Source organism: Rana temporaria, chromosome 11 (assembly GCF_905171775.1).
Source record: "Rana temporaria chromosome 11, aRanTem1.1, whole genome shotgun sequence".
Classification (NCBI taxonomy): domain Eukaryota; kingdom Metazoa; phylum Chordata; class Amphibia; order Anura; family Ranidae; genus Rana; species Rana temporaria.
In genome coordinates, this window is record NC_053499.1 from 37,326,546 (window position 1) to 37,346,358 (window position 19,813).

The window sequence follows — 19,813 nt, forward strand, 5'->3', positions numbered from 1 at the left end:
CCTCCTGTGATCATGTCACACTGATTCAATGTCCTGCCATTGGATCAGTGTGCAGTCTATCACATGCGGGACATTGTTACTACAGCCCGGACAATTCAGCTCCATGACACATGAAGATTGCGGCTCTGCGATGAGAGGAGGGGAGGAGGAGGAGGGAGGGGAAGACAGGACCTTGACCAGAATGACACTCCGCAATGAGCAGCACCCGGTGACGGGACCACTGCTACTGCGCATGCGCGATAATCGGGGCAATTATCGTAATTTTTGTACTTTTGGCAACATGCCGAAAACATAATTTTCAGCCGAAATTTTGGTGCATCCCTACTTTCCAGTCCCTTAATGAATTAAAACAAACAAATTCTCGAGTAAATCCGAAGTCAATCACAGTGCCCAGTGACATAATTCATGTCAATCACAATGACCACTGTACATGCCATACTCCCACTGGTAAATAGATTTATGTGGTAATACTACAGGGAATCCTCTGTGATGTTGTTAATCAAATTTCACCATTCTGGCAATAAACCTAAATAACTGCAACTGGAAATCTGTAATTGTGCTGTGGAAATGTGGCATGTACAGATTGAAGGGCCGCCATGATTGACCTGTATTACATCACTGGATGATTGATGTAGATTTACTCCAGGGAACAATATTAAACTTTATTTTAAAAGTAGGTAAGTATGTGTTTGTGTATTATTTCATTGAAGGAATTTGTTAGGGTACTGAGTGCTGGTATCCAGCAACAGCAGGGGTAATAAGATCAGTGTAGCTATACTTAAAGGGGTTGCGAAGGTTTGTTTTTTATTTTCTAAATAGGTTCCTTTAAGCTAGTGCATTGTTGGTTCACTTACCTTTTCCTTCAATTTCCCTTCTAAATGTTTTTTTTCTTTGTTTTCTTTGTCTGAATTACTCACTTCCTGTTCCTCCTCAGTAAGGTGTTCTGGCTGACTATCCACCACTCGGATGATGGTATAAAGCTTACTGAGGAGAAACGGGAAGTGAGAAATTCAGACCAAGAAAACAAGGAAAGAAAAGAAATTCAGATAAAGAAAAAAACATTTAGGGCCCTTTCACACGGGGCGGATCAGTAATGATCCGCCTCCGTGTGTTCGTCAGCTCAGCGGGGATTGCTCCGTAAAATCCCAGCTGAGCCGTCGGCTGACAGGGCGGTCCCCGCACACTGTGCAGGGACCGCCCTGTCTTTTCTCCGCTCTCCCCTATGGGGGGATCGGATGAACACGGACCGTGTGTCCGTGTTCATCAAATCCGATCCGCAGACGGAAGAAAAAAATAGGATTTATTTCATCTGCAAAATCGGATCTTTGCGGAGGCGGGTGATTACGGGTGTCAGCGGATGTTCATCCGCTGACACCCGCAATCACATAGGGACCAATGTATGTCCCGTTTTCATCCGCAAACGGATGCATGAAAATGTGGACATACGGTCTGCACATGTGAAAGGGGCCTTAGAAGGGAAATTGAAGGAAAAGGTAAGTGAACCAACAATGCTCTAGCTTAATGGAACCTATTTAGAATATAAAAAACAAACCTTTACAACCCATTTAAGGAAACTAAAACCAAACTATTTATAGTCAAAGTAAGATTTATTAAGAGAACATACCATTCAAGCCAACAACTATACCGACCCACAACTGGTAATTCTTTTCTACATTACAGTAGCTATCATCCTCCGAAAATAGATCAACAATATTCCAAAGGGACATTTTTGCAGTCTCAGGCAGAACTGTATAAACAATTCAGACTACATCACACAAAGCATTTTCTTAAAAAAGACATTTACAGACAAAGGATATCCTGAAGACCTTGCGGACACGGGATATCGTACCTCCTTAGAGGGAAAACCACCTAAAATGCCAACCAGTGAATATGGAAATCCGGTCAGATGTATTACACGCTTCCACAAAAAACACCATAAGATGGAATCTATCATCCAGAAACATTGGTCCATCCTTCTTCAAGAACCCCATCTACTGCCATCTTTAAAAAAATCCAAAATCACATACAGAAGGGATCTAACCTCATAATAGCAACAAGCAAGCTCCAATCCAACTGTTCCCATCAATCCATGGCTCAGCCCTGCCTAATCTCCTTAAAAGGCCAGTTTCAATGCCATAAACCACTGTGCAAAAACCTGCAAAAAACTTTACAGCACAAGAGATAACATACCCGAGTAATGACTTCCACTGCTGTTCGTCCGACCATGTAGAATATTGTCTCACCTGCCCATGCAGCCTTTTCTATGTAGGTCGTACCATAATACCCCTGCAAAAAAAGATTTGGCTAAATATTTTGGGAAGGATATGCACAGTGTTCCCCGCCACTTCGCTGAGTTTCATGACAAATTAACAAGAGGCTTACAAGTCTGGGTCATTGAAGCCATGCCCAGGAATATCCCCAAGGCAGAGCATTGCATCAATCCTTGAAACCCTCTTTCCTGGCGGAATAAAGCCTTTCGTATCCTGACCACCCATCACCTCACATACCCACACTGTCATCATCCTTTACATATAGCATCCATCGCAACTGATAGAAAATGTATAATAAGAAAAGGTATAATTTGAAAATATTTGATATATTTAATACATCTACATCCATAAATATTATCATTCTCATCACTTTTTAACTATCATTAATTTCCATACATTTTAATTTTTTTCCTGTTACAGGTACAACTCTGTTCTTGCTTGGGGGTGGTTTCTGGGTTATCACATGGGAGAAAATACTCACTGAATAGACCAGGTATATACTAATAGATAATAGAAATAGTATATAGAAAACACATACTCTTGTTATCCTGCCATTAAAACCCAACCCACTTGCTTCATCCCATTCTTCTCCTTTGCCTGTATCTCAGCCATATCCAAATACAACAAATCCCGCATTGGATTAATAAATTCTTCAAATATCATCTACAGTATCTCACAAAAGTGAGTACACCCTTCACATTTTTGTAAATATTTTGTTATATCTTTTTATGTGACAACACTGAAGAAATTATGCTTTGCTACAATGTAAAGTAGTGGGTGAACGGCTTGTATAACAGTGTAAATTTGCTCTCCCCTCAAAATAACTCAACACACAGCCATTAATGTCTAAACCTCTGGCAACATAAGTGAGTACACCCCTAAGTCAAAGTGTCCAAATTGGGCCCAAAGTCTGAATATTTTGTGTGGCCACCATTATTTTCCAGCACACTTGGGCATGGAGTTCACCAGAGGTTCACAGATTGTCACTGAAGTCCTCTTCCATTTCTCCATGACGCCATCACGGAGCTAGTGTATGTTAGGGACCCTGCACTCCTCCACCTTCCATTTGAGGATGCTCAATAGGGTTTAGGTCTTGAGACATGCTTGGCCAATCCATCACCTTTACCCTCAGCTTCTTTAGCAAGGCAGTGGTCATCTTGGAGGTGTGTTTGGGGTCGTTATCATGTTGGAATACTGCCCTGCGACCCAGTCTCTGAAGGGAGGGGATCATGCTCTGCTTCAGTATGTCACAGTACATGTTGGCATTCATAGTTCCCTCAACAAACTGTAGTCTGTACACTTTGGGGTGTACTCACTTTTGTTGCCAGTGGTTTAGATATTTATGGCTGTGTGTTGAGTTATTTTGAGGGAACAGCAAATTTACACTGTTATACAAGCTGTAAACTCACTATTTTACAATTTTTTCTATATAGGAAAGTGTAATTTCTTCAGTGTTGTCACATGAAGATATATAATAAAATATTTACAAAAATGTAAGGGGTGTACTCACTTTTGTGAGATACTGTATTACTTACTCATTATTCATGCTACACAATATAAATTGTCCTACATCCATTGTGTATAATATATTAATTATTCTACTTTCACTTTACATTGTAACTCAATTATCATAATTATTCTGGTTTTCCAACATTCCCGTTATTCTATTTTATGTGTATATGCTCTTATATCAATATAAAATCGCATTCCCCCTTTCCTTATAATTAATTGCCAGCTGTCCCATCCTCCATTTACATATTTATACATTGTACATATAGTACATATTTATATATAGTGCACACATACATTTTTTTTATTGTATTTATGAATTGTTATTATAAATGATATTTATTCATTCATTGATATTTTTAAAGTTTTATGATGAATTTGATGTTTTTTTTTTTTTTCAATATCTGCAATTACTGTATTGTTTCTGTTTATATCAAGCAAGACCAAATTTCTGGCAGGCTCCTTTAAATTCAGTGCTCACATAGACATTCCTCATGTCAGGATCATTTAAGTGCTCCTGTTCCTAATTCCAGCTTCCAGGTTTTGACTATTGCATTCTCCCTGTCTTTGTCCACCTTCTTGGTGATTGATGTGGTCAGTGACCTGTTAAAAGTAAGCCAAACGCTCCATCCCTTGCTTGTGATAGTGAGTGATACCTGTGTTGTTCCTGATCAAGCTCCTTGTCTGCCTGCCCTGCTTTGCTAGTTTGGATTTTCCTGTGTACGACTTTGGACCGGATTATTGGACTATTCCTTGAACTCTGTTTGCATTTTTACCTGGATTGCCATAGAACCACGCTATCTGTCCGCTAACTGCAAGTATATCTTTGATTTGCTCAGTTTGCATCTGCCCTGGTGTGGTGGCCAGGCACTATAGCATTGTCCTGGGGTCACCCAAGTACCGGTAGACCTACTTACCTTAAGGGACAAGGAGCTGCTATAGGTGAAGCACACAGTAGCCAGCTATAGTGTCAGACCACCCGTGTTGGGGTAGATGTGACACCTCAGCTTGAGAAAGGAGTGTGAATGTTTCAGTGCAACCGAAACATGTTGCATTACATCCTGGTCCTGCTGAAATCATCCCTCTTCCATGCCACTCTCAGAGCTGCACTCTATGCTGCTGTTCACTGAGGTTGTGAGAAACTTCCTCCACCACACCTCGGGTGTATATCTGTTGTGTTTGCGGCAGTAAGTGATGGTAATCAACCCAATAGATAAACAGGTAGCAAAATAAAGCTTGAAAAATATGTCAATAATTCCCTACTCTTTTCAAAACGACAAAAATGGATTGTATATACAGTATATCTATAAGGCTGTAGCAGGAGTAAGTCTGGATAGGTTTCCCGTAATATCTGCTATAAAGGATGCTACTGATTTCTAAAAGTTTTTACAACTCCATAAAAAGTGTAGAAGATTACCAGTTTGTTCATTGCATCTCCAACATATATCGGATGTGGAAGGGTATATTTTGGACAGTTTGTATGGAGTTAAATACCATTTGTTTATTATTTTTTGTGAGTTCTCCCAATGTTCGATGCAAGAGGATGTTTTACTGAATATTTGTATGGATTTCCTCCACTGGTCCCAAGAGAATTCTTGATCTAAGGCCGCGTACACACGGACGGTCGGTCCAAACCGATGAAAACGGCCTGAAGTCCAGTTTCATCGGTCCAAACCGACCATGTGTACGGCCTATCGGTCTGTTGTCCTTCGGACAAAAATTATAGAACTTGCTTTAAAATCGAACCGATGGACGGCTAACCATCGGTCAAAACCGATGGTTAGTACACAAAAGCATCGGTTCAAAACCCGCGCATGCTCAGAATCAAGTCGACGCATGCTTGGAAGCATTGAACTTCATTTTTTTCAGCACGTCGTGTGTTTCACGTCACCGCGTTCTGACCCGATCGGGTTTTGAACTGATGGTGTGTACGCACATCAGACCATCGGTCTGCTTCAGCGGTGAACCGATGAAAACGGTTCGTCGGACCATTCTCATCGGATGGATCGACCGTGTGTACGCGACCTTAGTCTTTCTCCCATGTTATCATATGTGCATTTTTATTATGTGTAAGTGAGGTCAACAGTTCATAGAACTTTTTTGTTACTGTTGTTGTGTAAGGCATTTCCACATTGAGGGATTTTCTATATGGTTTTTGGGATTTAATTATTTTAAACAGGTACATTTTCCAAGCTTACTTAGAACTACAGACCTGAAATGCAAAGGTACATTTTTGTACACATTTTTGCGTTGTTTGATACAATCTACAGATAAGCAAATTCTACAATCATTTCTTTCTCCTGTTGGGATAGATACTTTGGATCAGATTTCTATTATTTTAGTTTTATAAAGGATGTGCTTGCACACTAATATTGCAGATTTTATGTTGTTGGTTTATTCTAAGTAATGTTTTTATTTAAGAAAACAGCAAGCACAATATCACGACCTATAATTATCTATTTTGTTCTCTTTTGATTGTACACAGTCATAAAACATTCATTATGAATGAGCCATTGTCTAAGGATTAATACCTGTGTATTATGCACACAAGAGCTTTTAGGGAAAAAAATCTATGAATAGCTATATATGAGGAATGTCTATTGTAATCAGTGAGGCAATGGATACATACGTTTTAAATAGCAAGCAAGAATGTGCAATACAGTAAATAATAATGATCAATCATGACTCGTTTCCCACTGGAGAGAATAGTTAGCTGAAATCTGATTGCTATTAGTCTTCGTGGTCTATACCTCAACAGATATCTTTGTTGCCCGAGCCACTCTTTGCATTTCCAACCATCCATTTTGCCTTTTCTTTAATTTCCACTATTACAGCTCATGATGACATGACTTTGACTGTCTCTCTGCAATTGGAAGCAAGGGCAACATACTGGCAAGGGCAATAATATTTCTTTATCTGCTATTTTAGGGTGATTGTGAATGGGCAGTGAGACCTAAAACATTCTACAGTACATTTGTAACCAGGAGTTCAGTCTTGATTAGAAAGAAGAGTATTGTGATGTAAGCTTGGGGTGGACCACATCAGCCTTAATGTACCAGCCTTCAAAAACGTAATTGATACTTGTCTCTTCGAATTGTTATAGAGGTGAAAAACATTGGAAGACGTAGTTCACAAAGGCAACAACTTGTAAACTCTAATCTTAAGAGCTTGCATACAGAATAATTTACAAACATTTTCAAGACAATTTCCATAATAAACATTTTAGCTTTCTAGGGATTTATAATCAATTTTATTTGAAACTGTTAACTGTTAATTATTACATACTTTTTATTACTGCTGTTGTCTTTAATCTTACTTTTTTTAAGTATAGCCAAAGGTCTGGCAAGGGTGGGCTTATACACATTAGCATTATTCTAGTGTTTGAAGAGAAATGAATCCCATAAAACAAAGTGCTCTGAAAATACGTAGTGACAAAGTCTGTGTGAGACGAAACGTACGTCGGGAGGTTGACGCGCTGACGTCATCGGAAGTGGACGGGCGCCTGCATACCGGCTGGCTTTTCTATTTACGGATGCCCTTTTAATATGGATGCTGTTTTTATCTCTCCTAATTGTAAGTGCACACTTTTGTTTTAATAAATATTTGTGCATTAATGTCAGGGCTCACGTCCTGCGGGAACGCATGGGAATGGAGTCCCTGCACTTTTTTCACAGCAGGAACGCAGTTCCCTTTGAAGGACTAGAGCAGCCGAGAGCAGCCGAGCTGCCCGAGCCAATCCTTCACTATACGGCGATGCCCAGCTTGAGTCACTGTCAGAGGCAGGCGAACCTTATTAATCCTTTATGTTACTGGCCGCTTCCTGTATATGGTTTTATCGGGTAGTGTGCAGGGTATTCCGTCACTTCCTCGATGCCGCAATGTCTCCTGGGAGCTTTTGTCATTGTTCCCAGGAGACATTGCGGAGGTCTGCCGCGAGTTATTGCGGGATTTAGAAAGAACTTCCTTAAAGTTCTTTCTAAATCCTGCGATAACTCGCGGCAGGCCTCCGCAACGTCTCCTGGGAACAATGACAAAAGCTCCCAGGAGATATTGCGGCATCGAAGAAGTGACTGAATACCCGCAAAACTACCCAATGAATCCATATACAGGAAGCAGCCAGTAACATAAAGGATTACAAAGGTACAGTGGATAAAAAAAAAACATGCGGTTTAGTAATTATGCATATGAGCGTATCTTTTTTTTTTTTTTTTTGGTGGGGGAGTGGATCTTGGGTGGGAGTTCCCACACTTTTTTCCCCAGGACTTGACCCCTGATTAATGTGTTACATTTTTGAGTGTTCTTGTATTTTTGGGTACACGGTTGAACCCCCCCCCCCTGAGTGTCTAAGTGCATTCATTCTCCATATATCCCACCTGATTGATGTAGTGTGGCAAACACCTGAAGTATCATCTTACAGGCTGGTTTTCAGCTTGCCTCTGGTAAGCAGGAATTCTATGTGGTGGCGGATCACGAATGTCTCTGTGGTGACTAATTTGGATCTTCTTCCTGCTGACACCCCAAAGTGTGCGACCCATCTCATCTTTGGATCTTCTCTATGGATTTTCACACTTTTAGGTTTAGAGATTATTTCATATATGTTTCTGAATCTTTTACATATATTCACTAGAATTGTGTTTTTTATTCACATACACATCTAATAGCTCAGCTTCCTTTTTTTCTATTGATGGTTTTACACTTGGTATCTTACTTTTAAGCTGCACCTGCTATATTTTGTTCTGCATTGTATGTTTTATTTGTTAGCGTGGTATCACTGTACTTGTTCTTCTCTGAAAATACTTGTCCAGCACTGAAAGGCATCAAGCTTTTACATGCCCTCATTTAGAAGAATTGGAGGGATTTAACATACAGTAGTGTGTGTGGAAAAAGGCATGGCAAAGGGAGTTTCTACCCCAAAACTTTGCCCATTTAAAGTACTCTCTTTTTTACCATGATAACATTTATTTGTTATGAGGATATTTATATGCAATTTTATAATTGATGCATCTTTTTTTTACCATTTTTTATTATAATTCGGTATGTATATTTTTACACTGTATGCTGCTATACTGTATTTTAGTATTTTGCTTCTGCTGACATGAGTATAACTTTTGTGTGGATTGTATTAAACATTTTTAAATATAACATAATATATCTGCAGTACATACTGTTTTGTGGAATGCCTATTACACTTACAGTATATACATATTCCTTTTAGGGTTTTAGGGGGTAGAACCAATTCAAGCACCCTGCTGAGTAATATAAGCATTGAATGCCTTTATAAATAAGTGGTTATAGAGGTTATAGCTTTGAGCCCCACATCTCATTTTCACCTGTCCTTCTAAATATGGTCCTGGAAGGGGCTAGCAAACTGTTACTCCAACCCATACTCAACTTAAAAAAAACACATTTAAATAAAGACAACTACTCTCATAAAACACCTGCAAACTTTTTTTTTCCGGCGGCTTCCAGCCATAGACAGAAGTAAATCTCTACTAGATTCCTGTTTTTGTATTCTGCTTGATTCTCGAGCTCCGTTAAAGCACTAATGCATTATTAAGCAACAGTAACCTTCAAATGTATAAATGTAAAAGCATTGTTTAAAATAATTTTAGCTTAATTTTCTATGCTGTGGCCTATCTATGACAGCTACCTACAGTATTAATACAAGATGCATATTAAGCCTGTAATATTTGGGGTTTGCTGGAGGCACAAATGAATCGTTGCAATCATTTGCAGTAATGTGATTTACCAGTCAATGTGATCATTTAGGTGAATGATATACTTACTGTATTCTACAAGTAGTTTTCATGCATATCGTGTTACTAAAACTTGTATTGTGACAGAATCGTTGACTTTGTAAATTATATAAATTACCTCTATTATTCCTTTAATGCTGTTCTTGTGTCACTATAATCAGTGAAAATATAAAATGTTTCCTCATATCAATTTGTACTCAAATTTGACAAAGCAAAATGCTGGTACATTCGGCTTTGAAATATAGACCTGCTTGTCTGATACTTGACCTGTAACATCATAACATCATTGGATTAATAAAGGATGGGTAAGCTATTCTGTATTAAGTTCAAACAAACTGCTGAGACCCTAATGCTGCATATACACAAGGGTTTTTCCCATCAGAATAAACTCTGACGGAATTCCGCTGAAGTTGTCTTGCATACACATGGACACACCAAATTCAGACTGTCAAAAACGCCATGATGTACTACACTATGACGAGCCTAGAAAAATGCATGCGTCAAATTGTTTCCGAGCAGGCGTGTTTTTTTTCTCCGTCGGAAAATGTATGAAAATACAGGCGAACGGAATTTCCGATAGTATTTTTTTCCGATGGGGCATACACACCGTCGGAATATCCAATGAAAAAATTCCGCCAGACTTTTTCCATTGGACCGTGTGTACCCAGCATAAGACAGTTACTTCTTGAAAAGATGTTAAGCCCACTCAACAGTAAAGAATAGGACCACCTCAGGCAACATTTTCTGCATGGCTGATGCGCCTGCCACACATGCAGGTGCAGTGATCAGCAACGTTGTGCTCTGTGACATTGAACTTGCATTTCTAACAGACTCCATGTCCCTGATGAGGTTTGACCATTGCACCTACCTGTATGACATGCACATTAGCTGGGCATGAAGCTCAATGATGGGGTTTTACCAAGCTCAGCTTTACTGACTCTGCTCAAACTACACTCCACTCCCCGTGCAGCGCCAGCCTCATTAATGTCCCCTTCATGCCGTGCTGAAGGCATGGCCCTCGTAAAAAAATTAATATAGAGATGACAGTCCATTACTGCAACTTAAATAAAAGAAAAATTGAATCTAAAGCTCTGAAATACTTACCTGAATCTATGGCCACATGATAGAGTCCCACGTCATCTCTCCACCTCACTGGATAGTGGGAGGGTCCCTCTTCGGGTGTCAATATTGCTGGAGACCAAGGTAACTAGTCAGTGGCAAATACAGTCTGCAGCACTGAATTATCCATCTACAAATATTAAAGAGGTGCCGAACAGGGCCATGTGATGGCAGATTCAGATAAGTATAAAAGAGATTTTTAAGTGCTTTTGGAAATAAAAAATATGCAAGTGAGTCGTAGGAAGGTATGAGTGGGATGTTTAGATTTTCCCCTAGATGTTTTAAGAAATAATAATTAATCAAAGTTTAGTAATACAGGCACAGTTATTAACTAGTTAACTGCATGTAAAATAAGGCTGAATTTGGAAAGTGTGTAAATTGGCAATGGGGTGAAATCTGTAATGGAGATGTATGTATTTACAATTGTGCATATCATAAAAATAAATATAAAAATATGATAATTCCAATCTGCAGGTTTTAATGGTATAAATAACAATAGACATGTACAAGCTGTTTCGTTACAAATTTGTTTTCGGATGAAATTTGGCACACATTCGTTTATTTGGGAGCATCCAAATGAATGAAAGAATCTGTTGATGAATGCGTACAAAAACGAATTGTCCAAATGAAAATTTGAGAGACCGAAAACCCAAAAGAATGAAAATCCGAAAGAACGTAAAAATACATAAATCAGAAAGAACAAAAAAGTGATTCAACCTACAAGTTTAACAAATTGATTACATTCGGACAATTTTGTTTTTCTTTTTTTTCGTTCTTTCTGACTGTTCGTTATCGCTGAATATATAGATATAAATAAATTGATAAATGCATTTGTATTCACATTTCTTTTGGATACATTCGGATTCATTTGATTTTTGGATGGGAAGTGTTAGTGTGTTATCTCTGGCCAATGAGCTTATCCCTTATTCCCTTATGTGTTTTTCTGTGTTGGGCTACATTACCTCCAAAGTCCTGACAGGGTGTGGTGGGACAGTGGCACTGTTTTGATGGATTTGTGAGTCTCTTGTGACACAGAGAAGTAACGAATGCTATATCTAAACGAATGGAATGCAACAAATATAAATGCATCCGAAATTATGAATTATCCGAAGTAACCAATGCCGAATCTAAATGAATGGAACAGAATGAATGCGAATTCATCCGACATTACGAATGATACAAAGTAACAAATGTCGATCATGACGAATGATCCGATAAACTAAAAAAAAAAAATGAAGTGAAAAAGAAACAAAATACATTTTCCGGTACTGCTCATGTTTAAATAACAATAAACGTTCCATAAAGTTAACTTCTGAACTTACATATATTATTGTTTGCACATACCGTAATTTTTGCGGATGAGATTTCACTTTTAAAATCAATATTTATTTGGCTTTATATATTTTATTTATTGTATGAATTTTTCTATGTATCTTTAAGGCTGGAGATGTTTGCACATTAATTGCTTTTTATGCTCATGAAATTCTGTAAAGTTATAACTGCACCTGTTTACTAGGTTTTAACGTTTGCTATGTTTTTGCATTTTAAGTACCATAGAATCACTAGAGAAGAAAAAAAATACCAGCCCCAAGTACCAGATGTGCTAGGTACGTCATTGTATACAGGAGCCCTAAAGATGATTCATTGGGAAGCTAATTACTTTAATGGTCACCTGAAAAATATATAAGTGTATATCTTTTGAGATTAGATAAAAAAAAGGATTAGTCTCCATCTGTGACAATATTTAATTGACTAATCAATCACGTTCCACTAGACTCCTGGAGCGGGAAGGGCATTAATTTCATACATGACCTATACGATGGGAGTAATCTTAAGTCCTTCCAAACCATCCAGTCTGAATTTGATTTGCCTCAAACAAGCTACTTCCAATATGTACAAATCGTGCACCGCTTGCACAGTTTACCCAACACTTGTCAGCACCTTCACACATTGGCCTGGGCCTTCTTAACATCACCGGTACAAAGGAAAAAAGGTATTACCCTATTTTACAATGTGCTCCAACAAAAACGCGACTTTACAAAATCTTCTTCCCATTTGCAATGGGAAAAGGATCTGCAGCAACCTTTTACGTGTAACCAATGGCACACTGCCTGTAAAGCTAATCAGTCAACCTCTAAATGCACCTCCTTATGGGAATAGTCGGTTAAAATAACCCTACGCTGGTATCTTACGCCAGCTGTGTTGCTCAAATATGACCCCCAAAATTCTGACAAGTGCTGGAGACTTTGTAAAGCTAAAGGGGACTTGTTACACATATTATGGAGCTGCCCCAAACTTATCACATATTGGGCCAATATATTCAGTATAATTTCTGCTTTGACGAAGTCTTGAGTACCCCCCGATCCAGCCTTGGCCCTATTGTCATTGGGGATTGACAATTTCTCAGTCAATCTCCGAAAGTACAGTACTATCATCCACTTACTCCTGGCTGCCAGATTGTCAATCACAAGAAAGTGGAAAGACTCATGTCCACCTTCTGTCATTGATGTTATTGATTTGACCAACCTCCACAAAACATATGAACAGATGTTAGCATCCTCCCTGAACTCTCTTCATGCCCATGACGCTCGCTGGGCTCCCTGGAATACCTGGTATGATTATACTGAATAGTCACTCATGTGTATCTTTTCTTTGAATTTGTGTGTCCTCATTGTTATGGAGGACCCATCCTGGACATTGAGAGTCCCCTGAGGGATGTCTGGTAGGGGTTTGCCTCCAGATTTATTATTTTGTTATAGATCTAATCTATACTTTTACTTATATAGGCACTTGCTCAACACATTCATACAATTATTGGATATGTTTTTGTTCTTTGACAGTATACATGTCTTTGTATCCACGGCTTTATAATATTTCATTCACTGTATAACGTGTTGTACTGTACTTGATCTATTTCTGAAAAACTTTCAAATACCAATACAAATTATTGAAAGAAAAAAAAACAATATTTAATTGACTGTATATGCTGTAAAAATGTGACTTAAAAAAAAATATATTTCATCAGATGTTTTATTAATTTTTCATAAAAAAAAACAGAAATCCCATCTGTCAAAAATCTGCCCAGAATCTTGCCAGTTTTGATGGATTTAGACTTGTAGTGTACTGCTTTCTTAAAGGGGAGTTCCACCTAAAAGTGTAACTTCCACTCATTTGTCTCCTCCCCCTTCGGTGCCACATTTGACACCTTTCGGGGGAGGGGGACAGGATACCTTTTTTTGACAGGAATGCTATTCCCACTTTCGGGAGCCACATCCGCGGCTATTGACGTCACCGCTCAGCTTCCTTCTCCTCCCCCTGTCTCCGGGCCAGTGGGGAGGAGCATTCACAGTAGGGTTCCCGGCATGAAGCCGCAAGGCTACACTGCCGGGTTCCCTTACTCGCAATGACAGCAGCAGCACCCGACAGCTGATGGAAATATCAGCTGACATCGGTGGACTCCAGGACAGGTAAGTGTCCTACAGTATTGTTAAAAGCCAGCAGCTGCTGTAAAGGGTCATGTAAAAGCCCCCCTTATGCTCATACTGTGCAATCTAAGGCTTGACTGCACCTTTAAGTGTATAATTTTGCTGATCAAGTAAATTTATTGTTGTTTAAGAAGTGAGCTTGTGTTAAAATCAAAACCTGAATTGAGGAATTTACGTGTGTGTCATGAGATAGTCTGTCTGAAGTTATAAGGGAGTTTTCTGGGTGACATAATGGGACATAATGAGTTTTGCTTAGATACAGAAGTGTAAAGAGTTAATTATATATGTCATTATAATTGGTTAAGAAGGAAAGGAAATATGCCATTTGAACACGTACCCCTTATTGTTGGAAAATGGTTGGAAACGCCCATCTTTCATTCTTATGTAACACACTGTCTGAGCCAGAATAAACTGAACAGTAAAAGGACAAACATCCTTGTTTTTTTTCTAGAGAAAATGTTATTCCTCATTTTTCAAACATAGTAGTTTCAAGAAATGTATTATTGTCTGTTTACTCAACCTAGAAAGCTCTGCAAAACTGGTAATTAGTGGTACACCGAAATTTCGACCGCAGAAGCATATCGGCCGAAAATGGCATTTTTCGCTGGTGGCAGAAAGAAAATAAATGCCAATAATGGTGCCATGTACACATGTGCCCTGTCAGAGTCCTTACCTCCTTCCTACTCTCCTCCTCTCCTTGTGAGTGTGAGATGCAGCCTCACCAGTGCCTGGTAGTGCGATCTTACGCTGTGTCACAGAGCTGGATTGAATCGCCGGGCTCTTGTGATAGAGGACACACTGATCCAAAGCTGGGAATCATTGTGCCGTGTGTCATAAGAAGCGGGACATTGTTACAGCGGTTGCCCAGTAAATCAGATCCAGTTCTGTGACACATCATGCAATCACACTACCAGGCACTGGCAGGCTGTATCCCATGGCACTGGTGAACTGCATATTATGGCACTTGTTGACTGCATCTCATGGCACTGGTGGGCTGTATATCATGGCACTGGTGGGCTGTATCTGGTGGGCACTGGGGAGCTGGATATCATGGGCGCTGGTAGGCTGTGTATCATGGCACTGGCGGGCTGTATCTCATGGGCACATGTGGGCTGCATCTCATGGGCACTTGCAGGCTGTATCTCATGGCACTGGTGGGCTGCGTCTAATGGCACTGGTGGGCTGTGTCTCATGGGCACTGGCAGACTGCATCTCATGGCACTGGTGGGCTGTATTTAATGGCACTGGCAGGCTGTATCTCATGGGCCCTGGTGGCTGCCTCTTTGGCACTGGCAGGCTGTATCTCATGGCACTGGCAGGCGGTATCTCGTGGGCACTAGTGGGCTGCATCTCATGGGCCCTGGCATGCTGTATCTAATGGGCACTTGCGAGCTGCATCTCATGGGCACTGGCAGACTGTACCTCATGGCACTGGCAGGCTGTATCTCATGGGCACTGGTGGACTGCATCTCATAGGCACTGGCAGGCTGCATCTTATGGGCACTGGAAGGCTGCATCTTATGGGCACTGGAAGGCTGCATCTCATGGGCACTGGTGAGGCTGCATCTGATGGGCACTGGTGAGTGAGGCTGCATTTGATGGGCACTGATGAGGCTGCACTGATCTCTTGTGTCATGTCTGCTGATCATTTACTGTAATATGTCTGCAATTTCTGACTGTCTCCTGTATCATGTCTGCAGTCTCTGACCATCCCCTGTATTATGTCTGTTAGAGGTGCACTGAAGTTTAAGAGATTGCAGAAATTATACAAGAGAGGGTCAGAGACTGCAGACTGTATTTTTCTTGAGCTTTTCTTCCACTAAAGTTACCAATAATGGCCACAAATAAATTCATATTAATTTAAATTGATGATATTAATTAAAAGTGGAATATGATATGACAATGTTTCTTAAAAACTCTGATTTTCGGTTAAGGTTTTGGTTTCGGCACCAACATTTTCATTCGGGTGCACCCCTACTGGTAACATAGCTTTATGGTAACATTTTGAGTAGAGGTCCTCTTAAATAAATAGGGTGAAGAAACAGTTGCAACATTGTAAAAAAAAACAAGCATATAAAGAAAAATATGAACTAGATGACTAAAGAAAAATCTGTTGACCAGTAATTCAATGTCCTTGTCCCATTGTGTGAGTTGTACTGAAGCAAAAGCACTGTTGTCTTCCTTCTGTAAAATTCTAATCTCACCATCTATGTAATACAGATGAGCAAAGGCAGGCATGCTTAAAGTCCAGCCCGGTTCCCTCCACAGAAACAGTAGTGGAGTGAGAGTAACCACTGATATCTAAAGGATTACCAGGTGAAAATAAAAGGAAAGAAGTCTGAAAATAAAAACGAATGTAGCCACCACATCTAAGGGCTGGTAAGCTGCAATATATAAGGGCGAGTTACGAGTTACGACGGCGTATCTCCGGATACGCCGTCGTAACTCTGAGTGTGTGGGGTCATATCTATGCGCCTGATTCTTAGAATCAGTTACGCATAGATTTCCCCAAGATCCGACCGGCGTAAGTCTCTTACGCCGTCGTATCTTAGTTGCATATTTACGCTGGCCGCTAGGTGGCACTTCCGTAGATTTACGTGAGGAATATGCAAATTAGGTAGATACACCAATTCAGAAACGTACGACTGCCCGGCGCATTTTTTTACGTCGTTTACGTAAGGCTTTATCCGGCGTAAAGTTACTCCTCATAAAGCAGGGGTAAGTCATGTTAGGTATGGACGTTGGAAACGTACGAACAGCGTCGTATTTTACGTTGTTTGCGTAAGTCGTTCGCGAATAGGGCTGTACGTAAGTTACGTTCACGTCGAAAGCAGTTTGCGGCGTAATTTGGAGAATGCGCACTTGGATACGTTCACGGACGGCGCATGCGCCATTCGTAAGAAACGTCAATTACATGGGGTCAAAAGTAATTTAAATAAAACACGCCCACATCATCCACATTTGAATTAGGCGGGCTTACACCGACACATTTACACTACGCCGCCGTAACTTAGGGCGCAAGTTCTTTCTGAATACGGAACTTGCGCCCTAAGTTACGGCGGCGTAGTGTATCTGAGATACGCTACGCCCGCCGATAGATACGATAATGTATCTGAATCCGGGCCTACATTTTCATATCTGGCTTTAGATACAGATCTAGATTTAGAGTCCCCATCAAAACAAACTGCATGAAGTCTCTATTTGCCCTTAGTTTATATAGGTTCCTACCATTTGAATTAATTTCCTCACACAACCTAAAAAACAAAAACAAAAAAAAACAAAGTGTGAAATAAATTATCTTCTAGCCAAACTATACCTCAGAGGGTTGTGTGAATGTGGCATGACTGTAAGAACATAAGGATGAGAACTGATGTGAATGTTTCTATGTACTCTGTAAAGAGGCAGTAAATGTATTGGCACTGTTAATAAATAAAGGTAATAAAAATAATGACAAAATCTGTCCAATCCAGTTTATTCATCCCTAAATGTGAATAAAAAAAACAGACCACGTCTGCAGCATCTAACATACCTTGCGGAAGAAATATCTCTTATAATTTACACAGTCATCAACACGCACAATAAGCCATCTTATCAGAATGGTGACTGCTGCGACACAAATATTAAAAAATGTATTATATACAGAAGGCATGTTTGTCGATTTAATGGTGACAAACTCAGTGATTTCCTTGTCACATTACCTTTGGGGTAAACGAAGGACAAAAGAACAAGGATATTGGACCAGATGGTTATCTGTTTTTAATTTAAAATTAAAATGAAGCACAGAGCAATTTATGCAAATGACGGGTTGTATGGAATTCTAACTCATCATTCAAAAAGAATGAAATGCTTAAGGGCTTAAAGTTTTTTTATTATTATTTTTTTTCCAAAGAACATTCTTTTTTTTCCCTCTGTGTCTGTGCTATAAAATGACAATAAAAAAATATGCATACACTGTCACAATGCATAATTCAGATGCAGCTTGCCTGACGAGACTGGTATATTGTAAAGTATAATGTTCTTGATATAGGATTCCATATTTTAGAAATGTACAATGACCCAAAACTGTCTGAACTTGGTAAAACATGAGTGGGGGAAAACAAGAAATATTATTTTCTTTTAAATCTTGTTCAAAGAAATAACCTATTGTTAGTTTATGTTATAATTTATTGTTAGTAATAATGTTATTATGCTATACAGAACAATAAAAGGTATTCAGCGCTGGACAAAAAAACATAAATTAACAAAAATAGAAAATGCAAGCCGGCACTAAGGATAAATTCATATCAAAGATCCTAAAACAAATGTACAGTAAAACAGTGCAGCGCAAATTAAATAACTAAAAGACTCAGATCAATAGAGAAGAAGTCCATAAGTGTAGGTAAAGAAGAAAGTCCAATACATTTTCAATCATGCAGTGCAGGTATATGTAAGTGACCAGAAAGATATCCTCCACCGTGCATAAGATGGCCTCTCACCTCACATATTCGACCTTTAAAAGGTCACTGGGCATATCAACCAAGGGATCCTGTTTTGATACGTCAAAGGAATACTTGACAGCTCCGTGTATTGCAAATGACCAAAAAATCCAGCAGAAATAATCCACCAGAAAGAACAAAAAGAGAGGGATCTAATGCTCTCAGTAGCGAACATTTATTAAATAACACACATTAAAACAACTCACATGTTAAGGCACTCTAACACAAGTGCCAGCTGACAGGCATGCAGTAACCAGTGTGAGAGTACAAACAGCGGCGATCGCGGGTGACGTTGGCGTGGCTCCTCCCCCCATATGTGTTACGTCCTATGGGCGGGACGTCATCAGCGTGGGGCAGGCAGACCTATTATGCTATACAGCACACAGATATTACTTTAAAAAGTCAAAGTTCAATTTCACTTTACATATTTATCGGCATATAACACACACCTTCATTTTAAGAGGGAAGTTTCAGGAAAAAAAACATACATTTTAAATAAAGAACTTTGGGCCAGATTCTCAAAAGAGATACGGCGGAGTAACTGCTGTTACTCCGTCGTATCCCTGGTCCTAACTATGGAACTGATCCACAGACTCAGTTTCCCATAGTTAGGACGAAGATCCGACATGTGTAATTGAATTACACTGTCGGATCTTAAGGATGCAATTCTAGGCCGGCCGCTAGGTGGCGAGGCCATTGCGGCCGGCGTAGAATATGCAAATGACCAGTTACGGCGATCCACGAACGTTCCGACGGGCCCGTCGCTCTAAATCTACGTCGTTTACGTCGAGTTCCGCCGCGTAAAACTAGGGCTAAGCCCTAGTTCTCTTAAGCCATGTTAAGTATGGCCGTCATTCCCGCGTCGAATTTTAAATTCTACGTCGTTTGCGTAAGACGTCCGTGAATGGCGCTGGACGCCATTTACGTTAACGTCTAAGCAAATGACGTCGGAGCGACGTCAGTTAGCGCAATGCACGTCGGGTAATTTACCCGACGGAGCATGCGCAGTACGTCCGGCGCGGGAGCGCGCCTAATTTAAATGGGACTCGCCCATTTGAATAGGAACGCCTTGCGCCGGACGGATTTAAGTTACAGCGCCGCAAAATTCCAGGTAAGTGCTTTGTGGATCGGCACCTAACTTGGGAATTTTGCGGCGGAGTAACTTAAATCAGAAAAGTTACGTTGCGCCGCGGCTTTGT

At 39.9% G+C, this 19,813-nt stretch overlaps 1 protein-coding gene across 2 annotated transcripts in view; it reads right to left on the reverse strand.

The window, feature by feature from the left end:
- The window catches only part of LUZP2 (leucine zipper protein 2), a 701,970-nt gene that overhangs the window by 88,370 nt on the left and 593,787 nt on the right, over positions 1-19,813 (reverse strand). Inside the window, exon 8 of one of the 2 annotated variants that reach the window (XM_040328359.1) lies at positions 2,191-2,286. The exons of the other annotated variant lie outside the window; for it this stretch is intronic. Within the exon in view, the coding sequence (XP_040184293.1) occupies positions 2,191-2,286 (96 nt within the window). The remainder of the gene's footprint in view (positions 1-2,190; positions 2,287-19,813) is intronic. 2 annotated transcript variants of the gene reach the window in all.